This window comes from Pantherophis guttatus, chromosome 13 (assembly GCF_059756535.1).
Source record: "Pantherophis guttatus breed Tessera chromosome 13, ASM5975653v1, whole genome shotgun sequence".
In the NCBI taxonomy this organism is placed as follows: Eukaryota; Metazoa; Chordata; class Lepidosauria; order Squamata; family Colubridae; genus Pantherophis; species Pantherophis guttatus.
Genome location: NC_142075.1, coordinates 22,545,707 through 22,562,782, shown reverse-complemented (window position 1 = coordinate 22,562,782; position 17,076 = coordinate 22,545,707). Strand labels below are relative to the sequence as shown.

The 17,076-nt window shown below is 46.1% G+C and overlaps 1 protein-coding gene across 2 annotated transcripts; it reads right to left on the bottom strand.

Annotated features, from left to right (window-relative positions):
• Nucleotides 1-193: 193 nt before the first annotated feature.
• On the bottom strand, nt 194-15,625 carry LOC117661038 (protein PML-like). Of its 2 annotated transcripts, none has more exons than XM_034409524.3 (9): nt 14,952-15,625; nt 12,369-12,844; nt 11,128-11,705; nt 10,043-10,156; nt 9,509-9,546; nt 7,962-8,211; nt 6,622-6,686; nt 4,582-4,714; nt 194-2,081 (listed from the first exon to the last, which is right to left on the bottom strand). In XM_034409524.3, exons 1-9 carry the CDS (start codon nt 15,000-15,002, stop codon nt 1,363-1,365), a joined length of 2,424 nt encoding a protein of 807 aa, XP_034265415.2. In that variant the 5' UTR covers nt 15,003-15,625; the 3' UTR covers nt 194-1,362. The 2 variants fall into 2 exon arrangements, with proteins under 2 accessions (XP_034265415.2, XP_034265416.2); XM_034409525.3 differs by having other exon boundaries at nt 194-2,078; nt 14,952-15,294.
• Between the last annotated feature and the right edge of the window lie 1,451 nt (nt 15,626-17,076).

The window sequence follows — 17,076 nt, the reverse complement described above, 5'->3', positions numbered from 1 at the left end:
TAAACAAGAGCCAGATATGTGTGTGTTGTACAGGTGTGTGACACTCAGTCCACTTAAGGGACCAACAGCTGAGCCGAACTATGGTTACAGTTTCAGATTCAATGCAGCAGGAGAATGCATGCAGCTAGAGGAAAGGAATATATCAGGTGCATGTCCTAATGGCCAAGTTTCAATGAAAACGGAGAAGAGAAACTCAAAAGATAACATAGCTTTATTGGTTCGAGTTTACAGTAGAAAAAGGAGTTTGCTGAAGCATCTGTTCTTAATAATCTCGCATTCTCAATATGTAAGATTGTGGATAGAAGCTTGACCTCAAATCCTTAAGATTATCTGACCTCCCAAGACAACCAGGTTCTTAAGGATTCCAAGGCACCAACTGGGCCCTTTGAGAAGTGAAAGAGGTTGATCAGAAGCAAACTTAGCCTGGGATTTCAGAAAGGAAGTTGTAAGTATTATAGCTTCATTGCAACTTCTAATATTGTCATTGTATTTAATCTACATGAAGGATATATGACGAGATTCCTTGGATTGGAAGACATAGAAACTGGGGAAAAACAACAACACATGTGACATTAACAGGTACTGCTAACTTTGACTTCTAACCTTTTTTCTCACTGACTAGGGTTTTTTGGAACTGCTGGTAGCAACTACCACTGAAGATGTTCTCAGTTTCCTAAAACACTAGCTGAGCTTTTGTGGTGGACATTCAGATGTCATATCGTCAATTATTTCATGTGTATGAGCAAAGAGTCCCTTGAGAGATACCATGATGGACTGAGAAGACCTTTTGGCTTGGATTATGGCTTTAAGCCATAATGCGGCCTGCACAAAGTTGTCCTGTGAACCTTGTCCTGTTGCGATTCGTAAATCAAGCCTCATGGTGTCGCTTCATGCACAGCCTGGAGCTTGGATAGCTCTGCAGACAAGGCACTGCAATTTAACACCAGCTGTCTGCAATTAAAGTAAGTTCGAATCTTGCCAGGCTCAAGGTTGACTCAGCCTTCCATCCTTTCTAAGGTAGGTAAATTGAGGACCCAGTTTGTGGGGGGAATAAGCGGACTTTGTATAAAATATACAAAAGTATGAAGGCTATTTGCTTAACGTATTGTAAGCCGCCCTGAGTCTCCGGAGAAGGGCGGCATATAAATCAAATTTAAAAAAAAACAAACCTAACCATCTGTGGTTGAGTCCATAAAGCACTTTGATGTGGTCTATGAAAAACTCAGTCATGTTATCATGAATGTTATCAGGAGACCTTTGGCCAGCTATATATATATCACCCAGGCCTGTGTGGTTTCACTTCAGAATTCCCTTGTGTTCACAGAAGGGTCATTTTAATCCCCTAGTAACTAAGAGTGTTCCTTAACGAATCTCTGGAAGGGAAGAAACTTGAGAGGACGATGGGAGGTTTCGGAAATAGGTGCGGATCTTGCTCAACCGTATAATTTTTTTCTCCCCGATCCTCCGCCTGCTGTTCAAACACCTGCACAGTTTCGTCAGCCCGTTGTCGGGATCGCTTTGATAGACAGAATGCAGCATGGTAAGGGAGATGTTATGCAGGGCCAAAGTCTGCACCGAGGGCATGGAGAGGACTTTCTCCTGCAGGAGAGGTTGAAGCGAGGCGTAACACCTGAAGCTGGAGCAGGCAATAAGAGGCCTACTCTGGAACATGTTGTTAATTTCAAAGATGGTACAGAGGTCCTTCAGAGTTTTGGCACAGTCGCCCGCGTTGGTGCTGTCCAGCTGTCCCCACAGGTATATCTTGTCTAAATTCTTCAGTGAATAATTAGAGATATCAGGGAATTTCTCTTTGATGAGGGGGAAGGCATCCAGGAAACCAAAGATGGATGCCTCAAAGAGTCCTTCTGTGTTGATTCTCTGAAGGGCATCAAGCAGAGCAGCGAGGTCCATGGACCATAGCTTGTATCCCACCAAAATGGGCATCTGGAGGCTGCCGAGATAGTGGAGGAACTCATCCAAGCCAAACACACAGACTTTGTCGTTTGTATTTTCCAGGCAAGAAATCGTGACACGGAAAAAGGTTCCCTCTCCAAGAGCGACCAGGTGAAAGGTATTTCCTGCTGCATTGAAAAGAGAGACATCATTGATCCAGGTTGAGGGATGAAAGCAGGGATGAAATGCTCCCGGTTCGGACCAGGTCGCCCGATCCAGTAGTGTTGGAGGCGGGTGGTTCGGAGAACCGGTAGCAAAAATCTCTGCGCCCACCCCCCCCATGCCCAGCTGAACCGCGCGATCATCAGAGGCTTTTTTTTTTTACTTTTAAAAGCATTTTTTCTACAACCTCTTCCGCCGAAAAAATGCTTTTTTTTCACGCGGTTCAGCTGGGATCGTCAAAGGCTTTTAAAAAAAAAACAACCCTTTTTTTCTTTTAAATGCCTCTGACGATCCCAGCTGAGTTGCCTGAGCAGCAGAGACTTTTTTCTTTTAAATGCCTCTAACGATCAGGCAACTCAGCTGGGATCGTCAGAGGCATTTAAAAGAAAAAAAATCTCTGCCAATCAAGCTGAGTTGCCTGATCGTCAGAGGCATTTAAAAGAAAAAAAGCCTCTGCCGATCAGGCAACTCAGCTGGGATCGTCAGAGCCTTTTGAAAGCATTTTTTAAGAACCTCTTCGCTGAAGAGGTTGTAGAAAAAATGGTTTTAAAAGTAAAAAAAAAAAAAAAATGGCCACACCCACTCAGTCACATTACCCCCCCACCAAGCCACGCCCACAGAACCGGTAGTAACAAATTTTACATTTCACCACTGATTTGCAGTGTCACGTGATCCCCCTTTTGCGACCTTCTGACAAGCAGTGTCAATGGGGAAGCCAGATTCACTTAACAACAGCATTACTAACTTCACAACTGCACTCATTCACTTTCGACCACGGTGGTCGGAAAGGTCATAAAATGGGGGCAAAACTCACTTTGTAACAAAGGTCTCCTTTAGCAACAGAAACGTTGGGCTCAGTTGTGGTCGTAAGTCAAAGACTACTGGAAGTTTTTAAGAAGAAATTGGACCACCGTTTGTCTGGAACGGTTGCACGGAAAGTCGCAAAACGGGGCAAAACTCCCCATTTAACAAATTTCTTGCTTGGCAACCTAAATTCTGGGCTCATTTGTGGTCATAAGTGAAGGACTACGTACAGTCACTCATGCTCTCGTTATCTCGCGTTTGGATTACTGCAATGCCCTCTACATGGGGCTGCCCTTGTGGTGCACCCGGAGGCTCCAGCTGGTCCAGAATGCGGCCGCACAGGTTGTTAGGGGAGCTTCCCGTTACTCCCGTATAACACCACTCCTCCGCGAGCTGCACTGGTTACCGGTGGTCCTTCGGATCCGCTTCAAGGTGCTGGTACTTACCTATAAAGCCCTCCATGGCACAGGCCCGGAGTACTTGCAGGATCACCTCCTACCGGCTTCCCACCGCCCAGTGCGTTCACATAGGACTGCCCTCTTCCGGGTGCCATCAGCCAGACAATGTCAGCTAATGGCGCCCAGGATGAGGGCATTCTCTGTGGGTGCACTGACCCTCTGGAATGGGTTACCCACTGAGCTCCGGACGGCCCCCGACCTCCGCTCTTTCCGCGGTGACCTGAAGACATGGCTTTTCCAACAAATTGCCTGATCTGCTGGGAGTCTTCGTTTTAACTTTTTGGATTTAACTAATTGGATTATTTTACTATTAATTTTATTGTTCCGTTGTTTTATCTTTGTGAGCCACCCCGAGTCCTTCGGGAGAAGGGTGGCATATAAGTATGAATCAACTAAACTAAACTAAACTACTTGTACTAGGGAGGCAGGGAGGAAGAAAGAAAGTTGCATGCCGAAAGAGCAAATAATACTGAATTTTTTTTTTTTTTAATTAGGTGCTAAATTAAAAAGACTGTGGTCGACCTTTGAGACTCAGCATGTATCATGAACATTCTTCCACAGGAACAATTGAAGAAGATGGAACAATGGAGTCTCCTGGGAATATTTGCACCCAGTGGTGAAATCTAAACTGGTTTGCTACCAGTTCACTGGCTGCGCATGTGCGTCTAACGCGTGCTGCATGCAAAGTACGCACCAAAAGGAGGCTTGGGAAGGTAAGCAGAGCAGCGAGGGGGGGGGATCAGCTGTGCTGCGCGGTTAACTTTGCTAGAAAGCAGGAAATCCTGCTTTCTAGCAAAGCTAAACCTCGCGGCACAGGTGATCGTCGAAAATACCGGTTTGGATGAAACGGTAACTTTTTAAACTACTGGTTCGTTTGAACCGGTAGTTTTTATCACTACCGGTTCGCCCAAACTGGAGTGAACCGGTAGCATTTCACCCCTGCCTGCACCCCTTCAAGGCTATGGGCCTTAGTGCTACACCTGTCAGAGGTGATGGTGTCACTCATGTTTTGTGGTGTCAGGTCATTCTAGGAAACAGAAGGTTGAGTTGACCTACTTCAGGCAAGTAGGGTTGATGTCCAGGGGAAGGACTGAGGCCTGCAAAGAAGGTGAACCATCAATGTTATGCTCTGGAGATCCAGAACTACTTGACTTGTCCCAGGATACATATGGTCACAAATATCTTGGAGACCAAGGCCACTTACGTAGAGTCTTGAGGTCAAAGAATATGATGCTGGACTCCAAGCTGACACTTGCAGGTTGGCTTAACGGATACCTCGTAGGGCTTTTCTGGCCAACTTGTGATGTAGTGTTGATGTCCAGGGGAAGAACTGAGGCCTGCGAAGAAGATGAATCATCAATGTTATGCTCTGGAGATCCAGAACTATTTGACTTGTCCCCTCAATTATATTTTTGGTTAAAAAGTGGTAGAATTGAATCATGAAGCTCAATGGCCAAGCCAAGAGTTTTATTAACTTCAAGAACTAATGGACATATTGCAGTGAATAAATTGTAGTTAAGATCCTCCTTCAATGACAAGAAATCATATGAAACGGGCCAAATAATCTGTTTCCTCCATCTTAAGACGTGGTCAATTGAGATATTGCTGTCCCAGCCAATGCAGCAAAAGGAGGATCCGTGAATCGTTTCTTGAGGTGGTATAGATAAATGTCCTCAAATTTATTGGTCGACAAATCATTGTACCCAGTGATGGGATGCTGCTGGTTTAACAACCGGTGCAGTAATTGCGTGCTTCGCACACTTTCACAAATACTAACCTTCTGTGTTACCACTTGGGTGTAACACAGCTGAGGCACGACAATCTACTTGTGAAGTTTCCGAGAAAGATGCCCTAATTAAATCATGCGCCTCGAGCCAAGTTTCAAAAGAAATCCAGTCATTTATTAGGAGCACCATTCCGGCAATTACTCAAATGGAGTCAGTTCTAACCCCCCACATTTTTTAAAAAAAAATTGATTTATATGCCGCCCTTCTCCGGAGACTCAGGGTGGCTTACAGTGCGTTAAGCAATAGCCTTCATACTTTTGTATATTTTACACAAAGTCAGCTTATTGCCGCCACAAACTGGGTCCTCAATTTACCTACCTTAGAAAGGATGGAAGGCCGAGTCAACCTTGAGCCTGGCGAGATTCGAATGTACTTTAATTGCAGACAGCTGGTGTTAAATTACAGCGCCTTGTCCGCAGAGCTATCCAGGCTCCACATGATTTATTTATTATTTATTTTATTATTATTAATCATTTCTATGCCGCTCACTCTCCGAGGACTCTGGGCGGTTTACAACAATCAACAGTATACTAAGTAGCATATTGCCCCCAACAATCTGGGTCCTCATTTTGCCCACCTCGGAAGGATGGAAGGCTGAGTCAACCTTGAGCCAGTGAGATTTGGTCTGCTGATCTGCTGAAGTAGCAGTCAGCTGAAGTAGCTGCAGTACAGCACTCTAACCACTGCGCCACCTCAGCTCTCAGGCCCCTATGACCCTGTTCCTCCCTTCCTCCCTGGGCATGTCATAAATCACGTTCTCCAATGGACCACATTGGCGGGCTGAAAAACCCCACCCCTCCTGCTGACCGCAGTAAACTAGGGTACAATCTTTGACAAGGCAAAGTGTGAAATGTATTTTCCGTTGGGGCAGCCGAGCAGCTTCGTCAGTTCTCCCCCTCTTGCTTATGGCAACTTGAAAGCTGGTCTGGAAAGCTTTGCAATTTGACACCGCTCTGCTGCGCCAATCAGCTGAGAAGATAAAGATAAGTAAAGCGCAGGGGCGGGGAGGGGGGTGCGTCGGAGCAAACCGGTTCGCTCCCAGCTGATCATCGGAACTACCAGTTTGCCTGAACCGGTCTGAACCAGTAGAATCCCACCCTATTGTACTTCTTGGGCAGAGGTGAAATACTAGTGGTTTGCACTGGTTTGGGCGAAACGGTAGTGGTGGCGGAGGATGGTTCGGAGAACCGGTAGTGCAGCACGAGGCTCCGCCCACCCACCTGGACGTCGTTACTTCCTGGTTTTAACCAGGAAGTAACCTGTTTTTTACCCACTGCACATGGGCAGAAGGCTTTGCGCATGCGCAGAGGGTCCAAAATTACATGTGACGTATGTGTGTACTTCCAAACTGGTAGGGAAGGTAAGTAGATCTCACCCCTGCTCTTGGGGCAGAAACTCATGTTATGAAGAGAATGCCAAGGAGGTGGCATTGTGGAACTAGGTGACTATGTACTCACCCCGGTTTCATCCTCATCATCAGTGGATTCTTCTTCTGAAGAAATGTTAATCGAAGAGTCATTTTCTGCCAAAGGGAGGACGGATGTTAAGTAATAGCCATAATGAAATCACAATGAAAAGCTACTTCTTGGATAATGTTCCATGACGTCAGCATCAATCACGACATCTATGTGTAGTGACCACACAGATCAGGGGTCCCCAACCTTTCGGACCTCAGGGACCACTAAATTCATAATTTTAAATCCCGCGGACCACTAATATGATCTGCCTAATAACTGGCTGGGTGGGCTTGGCCAACTCCTCACCTCCCCACCTGGGCTCCTTAGGGCCCCAACTGGAAGCAGTTGCTGGAGCTAAGCAGTCATCATGAGAAACAGTTGGCAAAACAGCTCAGTTCAAATTGGATTTGACCGAGAAGGAGGCTCAGAAGAAGCACCTCACTGAGGACTAGGAGGATAGGCTTTCCAAGCAGAGGGAAGACCTGTGAGAGTGCAAGGCCAGGTGCCAGCACCTGGAGGCTCAGCAAGCTGAGATGGTCAGCCAATTACAGGCCATGATGGAGACCCACTGGAATGAGCTCCTTCCGCTCTTCGCCACCAGCGGCTCTTCCCTCCAGCCTTCGCCCAAAGCCCTACACCAGGAGGCTGAAGCAGACCGCGAGTCAGAATTTCTGCCCCCCTCCGACCCACACAAGAAGACCCCAAAGGGGGAGACTCTCTGCAGCAACACAAACGTTCACTGCATGTATCCAGCCCAGGGGCCGTAGTTTGAGGAGCCCTGATTTAGTGCAATATTAAAAATATGGGAATGGGGATTTTGCAGTATCCTTCCCCTGCCACGCCCACCAAGCCACACCACGCCCACAGAACCAGTAGTAAAAAAGTTTGAATTTCACCCCTGTCCCCAAGTCAACCCACCTCACGGGGTTGTTTTGTAAGGAAAAGAGGAAGGAATATGAAGTATGTTTGCCGCCTCGAATTATTTATAAAAATAATAAAGGGGATGCAAATTGTTCCTTGCAATTTTGATAAGGCCTTTAATAACTGCTCCTGTAAATCAGGGGTCTTCAAACTTGGCTGCTTTAAGACTTGTGGACTTCAGCTCCCAGAATTCTGGGTGTTGAAATCCACAAGTCTTAAAGCGGCCAAGTTTGAAGATCTATGCTTTAAATAATCAAAAGGTCTTTTCATCAATCATCATCCTTGTGGCAGCGTTATTCTCGGGCCTTCCGTGGAATGAACCTCGCCCATAAAGAAACTGCCCTCCATACCTCCCAAAAAATAGAATCCCTTTTATGCATGAACTGAAAATTCTCTTGAAATTTCAAACGTAGCGCTACCTAGATCAGATGAATTCTCCTCAGGAGCAATCAGTAGAGTATCATCAAGGGTTCCTCTGGGGCCTCCTTGGCTTCCTGTGTTGTAAGAACCTCTAGTCGGTCCATAACTGGTCCCAGGCTCGTTCTTCATCAAGGTGGGATTGTCCCATTCCTTGTTTAACGGCTCGATTTTGACCATCTTGGGATGGTCCCCCGTGTTGATTTCCACTTCAGCGTATTCCCTTTTTAGCGATGATCTTCCAGAAAGGTTCTAGAAGAAAAACAAAAGTAATGATGATATTTCAGAGGTGAGAGGCGTACCTGGGGTACGTCCTTCGCTTACAGCCATTCGTTTAGCGACCGTTCAAAGTTACAATGGCACAGAAGAAAAGGACTTGGGACCGTTTCTCACACTTACGACCGTGGCGGCATCCCACAATCAGGTGATCAAAATTAAAAATGCTTGGCAACTGGCATGTATTGATGATGGTGGCAATGTCACCTGATGCCCTTTTGGGATCCTCTGGCCAACAAGGGGAAGCCAGATTCACATAACAACCGGGTTATTAATTTCACAATTGCCATGGTTCACTTAACCACGGTGGCCAGAAAAGTCATAAAATGGGGGCAAAACCTCACTTAACAATTGTCTCGTTTAGCAACAGAAATTTTGGGCTCAGTTGTGAATCGTGAGTCAAAGACTACTGGAAGTTTTTAAGAAGAGATCGGACAAGCATTTGTCTGAAATTTTAATTGCTTGGGGGTTTTAAATTGGATTATTTTAATATCATTTTATTGTCGTGTTGTTTTATTTTGTGAGCCGCCCCGAGTCCTACGGGAGAAGGGCGGCATATAAATACGATAAATAAATAAATAAATAAATAAATAAATAAATAAATAAATAAATAAATGAATGAATGATGTAGGGGTTGGGATAGACGACCTCTGTTAGGAAATGGCTATTGTCTAACTAGTTGGTCAGGCAATATATAAACTATCAATACATGTTTGTCAAAAGGTATTATATTGCTTTAAGACTGTATTGCATCATCCTGTATCCTGATTGGCTAAGCTCTGTAGCCAATGTACTTAAGGGGAAGACTGAATCATGGCTTGAGAACATTACATCATTTTATCTGCTTATTTGCTGTTACTCTCAACTTGTTCTCTCTGCATGATCATTGTTTGATCATTGCTACTTGTTGCTTTCTACTATTTATTAAATGTTTTAATAGTGAACTTGTTCCTGTTTGAAACTCAAGAAGAACTTTTATTGTGTAATGACAACAACTGGTAAGAAGACTTTGTACTTGGAATATCCCTGAATTGATATTTTAACTATCGCTTTATCTGTGTATGACTTGGATTGTTATTGGTCTTCTAGTCCAACCCTCAGCTCACGCAAGAAACCTTATACCACTTCAGACGAATGCTTGTCCAATCTCTTCTTTAAAACCTTAAATTCCTCGGTAAGGGTTCCTGATTTTGAGCTGCCACAGGGTAACACATCTGCGCTGTAATGCAACATACAGTCTGCATATATAGGATATCCGTGCAAGCCAGCTCACCTCCTGAGGCTCTGTTTGGGTTTTAGCTGGAACAGCTTCTAAAGAAGGCAGAAAACAAAAGGATTAGAAAACAGGTTAAGAGAGTAAAGGCGCAGTCATAAAAAAATGTAATTCTACAGTTTTTGCTGGCAATACTGCCTTTTCCAGAAAGCTACGTGTTTGGGATCTTGGAAAGAGCAATAATAGATTAAAAACAGCCATAATTCTTAAAGTAGTTCTATGCCAGTACTCTAGCCCAGGGGTCTCCAACTGGGGCGACTTTAAGACTTGTGGACTTCAACTCCCAGAATTCCTCCACTAGCTGTACATGGAATTCTGGGAGTTGAAGTCCACAAGTCTTAAAGTCGCCCCAGTTGGAGATCCCTGGGCTAGAGCACTGGCATAGAACTACTTGAAGAATTTGTGGACTTCAACTCCCAGAATTCCATGGATGGCTGGCGAAGGAATTCTGGGAGCTGAAGTCCACCTGTCTTAAAGTTGCCAAGTTTGGTGAGCCCTGATCTAGTTTCTTAAAAGACAGTATTAAACTGGCACCTGGTGTTGACTTCGTAGCTCCAGATCCTCTGGGAAAGTTGGTGTCTGAAGCTGAGACAGAAGTGGAACAGCTGGCAGAGAGTGGGAGAGCGGCTCCGTTGGCTGTGGAGGAAACTGGGGAAGGGCAAAGTCAGGTTGGGTAGAACAGGGCAGAGGTAGAACAAGAGAGAGGGGGTTCAGATGAAGACCAAGGCCCACCCCCTCCTCATCCTAGGGCGTTGCAGGGAAGAACGCAGAAGAGAGCAATGTGGGTTGCATGGCTTACGAGGAAGGAAAGGGCCCCGATTCCCTTCACAAGGCACACCTGGGGATGGAGTTTAAAGGAGAGGCAGTTGGGAGGCCTCAATTCCCTTCACAAGGCACACCTGGGGATGGAGTTTAAAGGAGAGGCAGTTGGGAGGGGCGTTTGTCGGGAACAAATGCTGAATCTGGTGTTGAGAGTTGTGGCCTCCTGGGGGCAGCCATCCCCACGGCTGTGTGAGTCTGTGTGTCATCCCCACCCCCCAAGCGACACCACACTATTTCCCTCACTGTATTTAATTCAAGAAACTAGAACTTACCCATGCAAAACGGGGAATCTAGTTACTACTTCAGGCAGTGCTCAAGTCGTGGCCATTTAGTTAATGATAGTTTGGAGCTAAAATGGCCCTGAAAAAAAATGACTTATGACCCGTCCTTGAAGTTACGACCATCACACTATTCCCACAGTCAAGTGATCATGATTTGGGTGCTTGGAAACCAACCTGCATTTATGGCAGTTTGTGGCAACATCCTGTGGTCTACAGCCACAAATGCAATTTCTGTCTTTCCTAGTTGATTTATTTATTATGAAATTTATTTGCCGCCCATCTCGTACCCCACGACTATGGGTGGCTTACAATCTAGCTGGCTTCCGACAAGCCAAGTCAATGGGGAAAGCTGGATTCAGTGAACGACCGCACAAGACGCTTAATGACCGCAGTAGAAATGATCCTAAAATTTGGTCCATTTCCCTGACGACTGGCTTAATAACCGCGTTGCTTAGCAACAGAAATTCCAATTGTTCTAAATGGAAGACTACCTGTGTATCTTTGCAAAAACCTTACCTTTGTCTTTTGTCACTCTTTCGAGCAAATCTTGAAGCTTGCTCTTGGTTCCTAGGAAGTTCTTCACTTTGATTCCCTTTGCCGTAGAGGGCTGCTTCCTTCTGAGCTCCATCATGGACTTTTTCAGGAAAGGATGCATCTCCAACACCTCCTGGCCAGAAGCATAGATATGCAACTTCTCCACCAACCTCTGGCTGGATGTGATTCTCTGGACCACTCCGTCCATCTCCTGCAGTTTCTTCTTCACGTCTTGGACCTGGTGGTTATGTTGGGCCTCTACGTCTGCTAAGAACCCTTTGCCCTTCTCTCGCAGCATCTGGATCATCTCCTCTATCTTCTGCTGGATCAGCTCTTGCGTCTCATTCCTCAACCGCTCCATGTTTCTCACCAGTTCCTCAAGGCTGCCGTAGTTCTCGTCGTAGGCGTTCTTCTTCTCCTTCAGCTCCGCGCTCATGTTCTGCAATTCATTCTGCCGGGACTGGATTTCCTGGCTGATGTCGCAATGTTGACCCATGTGCTTGTTGTCGAGGACAGCACAAATGGCACACATGGATTGACTACACTGCTTGCAGTAGAGGCTGGGGAAGAAAAAAGGCAAAGCTTGTGATTTCTGGCTGGAGCTGCTGTCCATCCCTGATCACTTCATGGACCTCAAAACTGGGTCTTTAGCACCCAGTCAGGTCACGTTAGACACCTGAGCATCTTCAAGCATGTCACAATCCCATTAAGGAGGACAAAAACATTACCTGTTGAGTAAGACTACTAGATTAAAACTATGGAGGAAATACACTATTTACCGTTGAAGATTGGGAGAAATGTCTTTTTAGGAGGAGACCAGAAAGGATCTGTCTGAGGCCTCCAAGCAAAGACTGACCTAGTTAAATCCAACAAGTCTTGAACAATTGTCCTTAAATATCCAGATTTATGATTGACCAAGCTACCTGTTGCTTTTGAGTACAGACCTACTTGATTAAAACTATGGAGGAAATAAACCATCAATTTTTGGAGGAAAAAGGTGCGTCTTATACTCCGAAAAATACGGTAGTTAGTTAATCAGTTAGTTCAAAACTTCTCTACGCCTTGCTCCAGATGTCTATTGGAGCAACAAACTTCACTGCTTCTTGCTCCAGATTCGAAAACCATCCATTTCTGGGCAGGCTGGAAAGCCAGGCAGTAGGTAACATGATGATGGCATAAAACAGGTTCTCCGCTTGAGAATGAAGCAGAGATGGACAACCTACCTTAACATTTGGGTGTTGTGCCCCGTCTTGGTACAAAACATGGGTTTTCTGATGGTTGAGAGGAAGTCTTTGCAAGATTCTGCCTGGAAGTCCTTCAGCGGTCTAGCTTCGTGGCTCTCTTTCTTCAGGTATCTCTGGTGGCTTCGAAAGCACAAGAGGCAAAGGAACTCCTCGCAGGTGGAACACCAAAACTCTGCCTGTGTCCTACAGTTATCACAAATCGAGCCTTTGCTCCCAGTGACCTTCTGGTAGAGGTTGAACCTGACTTGGAGGTTGGCGAAGAACACATTATCCAGAGTTTCGCGGATCTCTGCAAGGTGGAAGTGTGGAGTTTCACAGATGACACAGAGGCTGATTGGCTTGTTTTCTTCAAGGCACCGGGTGCACAGATTGTGAAGGCAGGGCAGGAGTTTGGGGCATGGGACCTCTGCATGGCATCTGTCACATAGGAGGAACTGAAACTCCTCATTCATCTCCTGTGCACGTGGAAGACATGAGAGGAACATCTCGATTAACCCAACACAGTTCTATGAACGCAACTGGAAAGGAATAAAATATGACCAGGAAGTCGGATGCTGCTAGCTGGAACATGTGGAAAGTTGGGTGTGGTGGAGGATTTGGCCATTTTTCAGACCCTCCCTCCCTCCTGTTCAACGATTTTGGTTTTGCTAAGTTCTTTTGAATGACAGAGGAGGAAGTCAACCGCAAAGCAAAAAGCAAACGAGGAGGACCTAATCACACCACTGGGAGTTCGTTTCCTTATTCGGTTGGCTTCCAACGCTGTTGATTTTGCTCTTCCTTTTGAGTACAAAATCTTAAGCCAATCTTTGCCAATCTCAGCCACTCTCAGATTGGTGGATTCCCATTCCCAGAATTCCCCAGCAAGCATGGCCCCTGGCTGGGAATTCTGGGAGTTGAAATCTGGAGGATTGCCAGATGTCCTGGAGTGGAAATCTTCAACCCATGAGCTCCGTTTTTCCTCAACCTCAGGTACTTGAAGACCGGTGGACTTCAACTCCCAGAATTCTCCCAACAGATTGGTTGGGGGGGTGGGGAGAATTCTGGGAATTGGAGTCCACTAATCTTCAAGAGGCTGAAGTTGAGAAACAATAGTCTTGTATTAAATGAACGCTTCTCGAACTCAGTTCTCAATACGGTAGCTGATGTAAAGGACCGTATGGTTGACCTTGCGGGGAGGAAGGGAAAAGATAATACAACCTGCAGAGCACAGAGGAATAAACTCAGGAAGGACCCTTTCTAACGGATCAACCCATTCAAAGTAGCAGCAGGAAGTCTATCTTCAGGTCTTCAAGATTTTAGCCTTACAACAAAGTAGAATTCGTTCCTTCTGTTCTATTTCCTGCCTGATTTGTCTGGCAAGGCTGACACCCCTTAACTAAAGAAGTCAAGTCTGGCTTTCCAACTGTTGCTGACTCCAACTCCCATGTTGGTTGGGGTTCATGGGAGATGCAGTCCAACCTGATCTGGAAGACGGGGATTCCTTCCGAACAGTAGCAGATTAAGGCTCACTGGTGCCCTAAAAGATAAAGGTTTCCCTCACACATATGTGCTAGTCGTTCCCAACTCTCGGGTGTGGTCCGTTTCAAAGCCGAAGAGCCAGCGCTGTCCGAAGACGTCTCCATGGCCATGTGGCCGGCATGACTCAATGCCGAAGGCGCACGGAACGCTGTTACCTTCCCACCAAAGGTGGTCCCTATTCTTTCTACTTGCATTTTTTACCTGCTTTCGAACTGCTAGGTTGGCAGAAGCTGGGACAAGTCACGGGAGCTCATCCCGTTACGCGACACTAGGGATTCGAACCGCTGAACTGCCGACCTTTTGATGGACAAGCTTAGCGTCTTAGCCACCGTGTTCACTGGGGCCCTAAGCACTCACAAATCTTGGTGCCTCCCCTATCCTCCTTTGCACATCCTGTACAAACTTCATTGGTGGGTTTTTTTTTTTTTGTCCTTTCTCAACTTTGCGGTGCCCCCTTTGGACTTTGCTTAGTCTGCTTAATGCTGAATACACCACTCCTTCTGAAATGACTCAGGTGCTTGGAATTAACCCCCCCCCCCCCCACACTCCAGAGGCATACCTCAAGTGCCCAGAACCAGGAAGGAAGGAAAAAATAAAACAAAAGGTTTGACAAAAGGAAACGAAACTGGGTGGGGAGATGCTGAAGGTGGGAATGGAGAGGGTGGGTGGGTTATGGGTCTTTGCAAGCCCTTCTCAAGAGGGAAGCAGCCCCCTCCCCCACCTTTGTTCTAAGGGCAAGCATCTCCCCTCTCGCTCCCTCCTACCTGTAAAACTCTTAGATGGGTCCAAGCAGGTGGAATCTTTGGAGAGGGGCGGCATATAAATTGAATTAAATTGAAATTGAAAATGGGGAGAGGGGGGCCCCTTCTTCCTCCCCCACCCCCCCAACTGCAGGAAATTCAGCATTCAAGGGCTAGGCAGCCTCTGCTCTCTTTCTGCCCCGGAGTTGACCGCCCACCGCCCACCCTGTACCCCGGTTAACTTTGGAACAAAACGGGGAAACCTTCTCCCCCACCCCAATCCCCAGCCACCCCCGAAGTTTACCGTCGGCTGGAAAGCGGACGACTCGGGCTCAGGGGTGGCTTCCTCGGCCATCGCAGTTCGTTTGCAATCCGAGCAGCTTTGCAATCCCGGAGGAAGATGCGGTCTGCGAAGCTTTAACTTTCGTTTTACTCGCAACCCGCCTCTAACCTTGCGAAACGAGGAGGCCCGTGGCGCGCTGTTCTCCACCCCCCTCCCCAACCCACCCCTTTCCCCAAGGAGGATTCAGACGTTTGTCACGCTTCCTCTGGGGGAGGGGGCACTGCCTTGCAAGCAAGGAAAATCTTCCTGCTGGGAAGGAGGGGAGGAAGGAGGGATGCTCCAGGGATAGGGGTAGCCATCCTGGCTAGCATTCAAAAACTCAAAAGAGAGAAAAGGAGGGGAGATGGAAGGAAGGGGGGGGGGGTTAAGTTTTAAGTTTAATGCGATTTAATGCGATTTATATGCCGCCCTATCTCCAATGGACTCAGGGCGGCTCACAACCATAAAATGCACAATTGCACATTAAAACAATATGAAATTAAAAGTCCAAATGAAAACAGTTTAAAATCAATTTAAAACTATTAAGAAACCCAACTCCCCCCCAATCAGTCCAGGCTACGAAACAGGGAAGGGAATCTTGCCCTCTGGCATCCGATGCTCTCCAGATGTTTGTTTCCTGTTTTGGGAAATCTGTTGCAGCTTTCCGGCTTTAGAAGTCTGGGAGAAGTCTGGATCTGGGAGAAAGGGTGGTGGATGGAAAGGAAGGAAGAAAAAAAGAGAGGAAGAGGAGGAAGGAAGGAGGAAAAAGGAAGGAAGGAATGATGGAGGAGAAGGAAGGAAAGAAGGGAAGGAAAGGAAAAAAGGAAAGGGGAGAAGAAAGGAAGGAAGGAAGGAAAGAAATGTAGGATGGGAACACCACCAAGACAGTGCCAGCTCTGTAAGAACATAATAAAACTTCATTGTGCAGGATTAAGTCAGAGAAATAAAAGCCACACATTTTTTTGGAAAAGGACCTTCCCAAAATAAAACACATAAACATCAAGGCTATTAAAGAACAAAAGGACTCACGAAATAACAAAGCAGGACATGCCAAGAAAAAAAACTATTGAAACAGCAGAAACTAGGAGAGCAAATAAAGGGATGATTAGCTCAGGGCAAAGAAAGAGGATTTAAGCAATAGCCCGATGTGATAAGAGTTAAGGGCTTATTTGATAATAAGATCAGTTTAAGGTGAGAAACAATATAACAAGGACAAAGGGAAACAAAAGAGACCCAGATAAAGCCCCAGCATCAAGTAGAAGAAGAAAACTAAAATAAGAAAGCACAGGGCGATCCAGGAACATGCAAACAAAGGGAAACACACAAAAGCACCAAAAGAAACAAAGAAGGAAGGAAAGAAGGAGGGAGAAGGAAGGAGGGAAGGAAGGAAAGGAGGAAAGGAGGGAGAAGGAAGGAAGGAAAGAAGAAGGAAGGAGGGAAGGAAGGAAAGGAGGGAGAAGGAAGGAAGGAAAGAAGGAAGGAAGGAAAGTAAGGAGGGAAGGAAGGAAAGGAGGGAGAAGGAAGGAAGGAAAGAAAAAGGAAGGAAGGAAGGCCCATTTCCATGTATTTCTGGGATCTAAAATTTCTGTCCAAATTCAGAGCTTAAAGGCCAGGAGGTGAAATGAATCCCCACTGTCTCCAAATCAAATTCATAACTGACAAAAGAAGACACATTTTAAATAGTTTGCCCCTGTAAACTTAGAAGCTTTGGTGCACATTTTGGAAATAAGAAGTGATCCAATTTTTGGAGACTCTCCTTCACCTTTGGTATAAAGCTGGGAACCCCCCTTCCCTCTTTTGAAGATGCTCAGTGGTGGTAGACCTCTCCAAGGCCCCCATTGTCTTTTTTCAAAAGGCGCCTGAATGGGGAGATGGCAGCCTGGGAAAGACTGGGCCATAAACTCTTCAGAAGTTTGCTGGACTCTTTCCATATCCCTCTGTTTCCACTCCCCCTCCCTCACCTTTTTCTAGGTGGTTGCCAGAGAAATGGATGAAGGAAGACCAAATAAAAAAAAACTAAGAAGCATCATTCAGTCAGATGATGTTTCTTAGGGACAAGAAGCAACCTAGAACCAAGGAGGAATTTCGGTTAACCAGTGGAACTCCT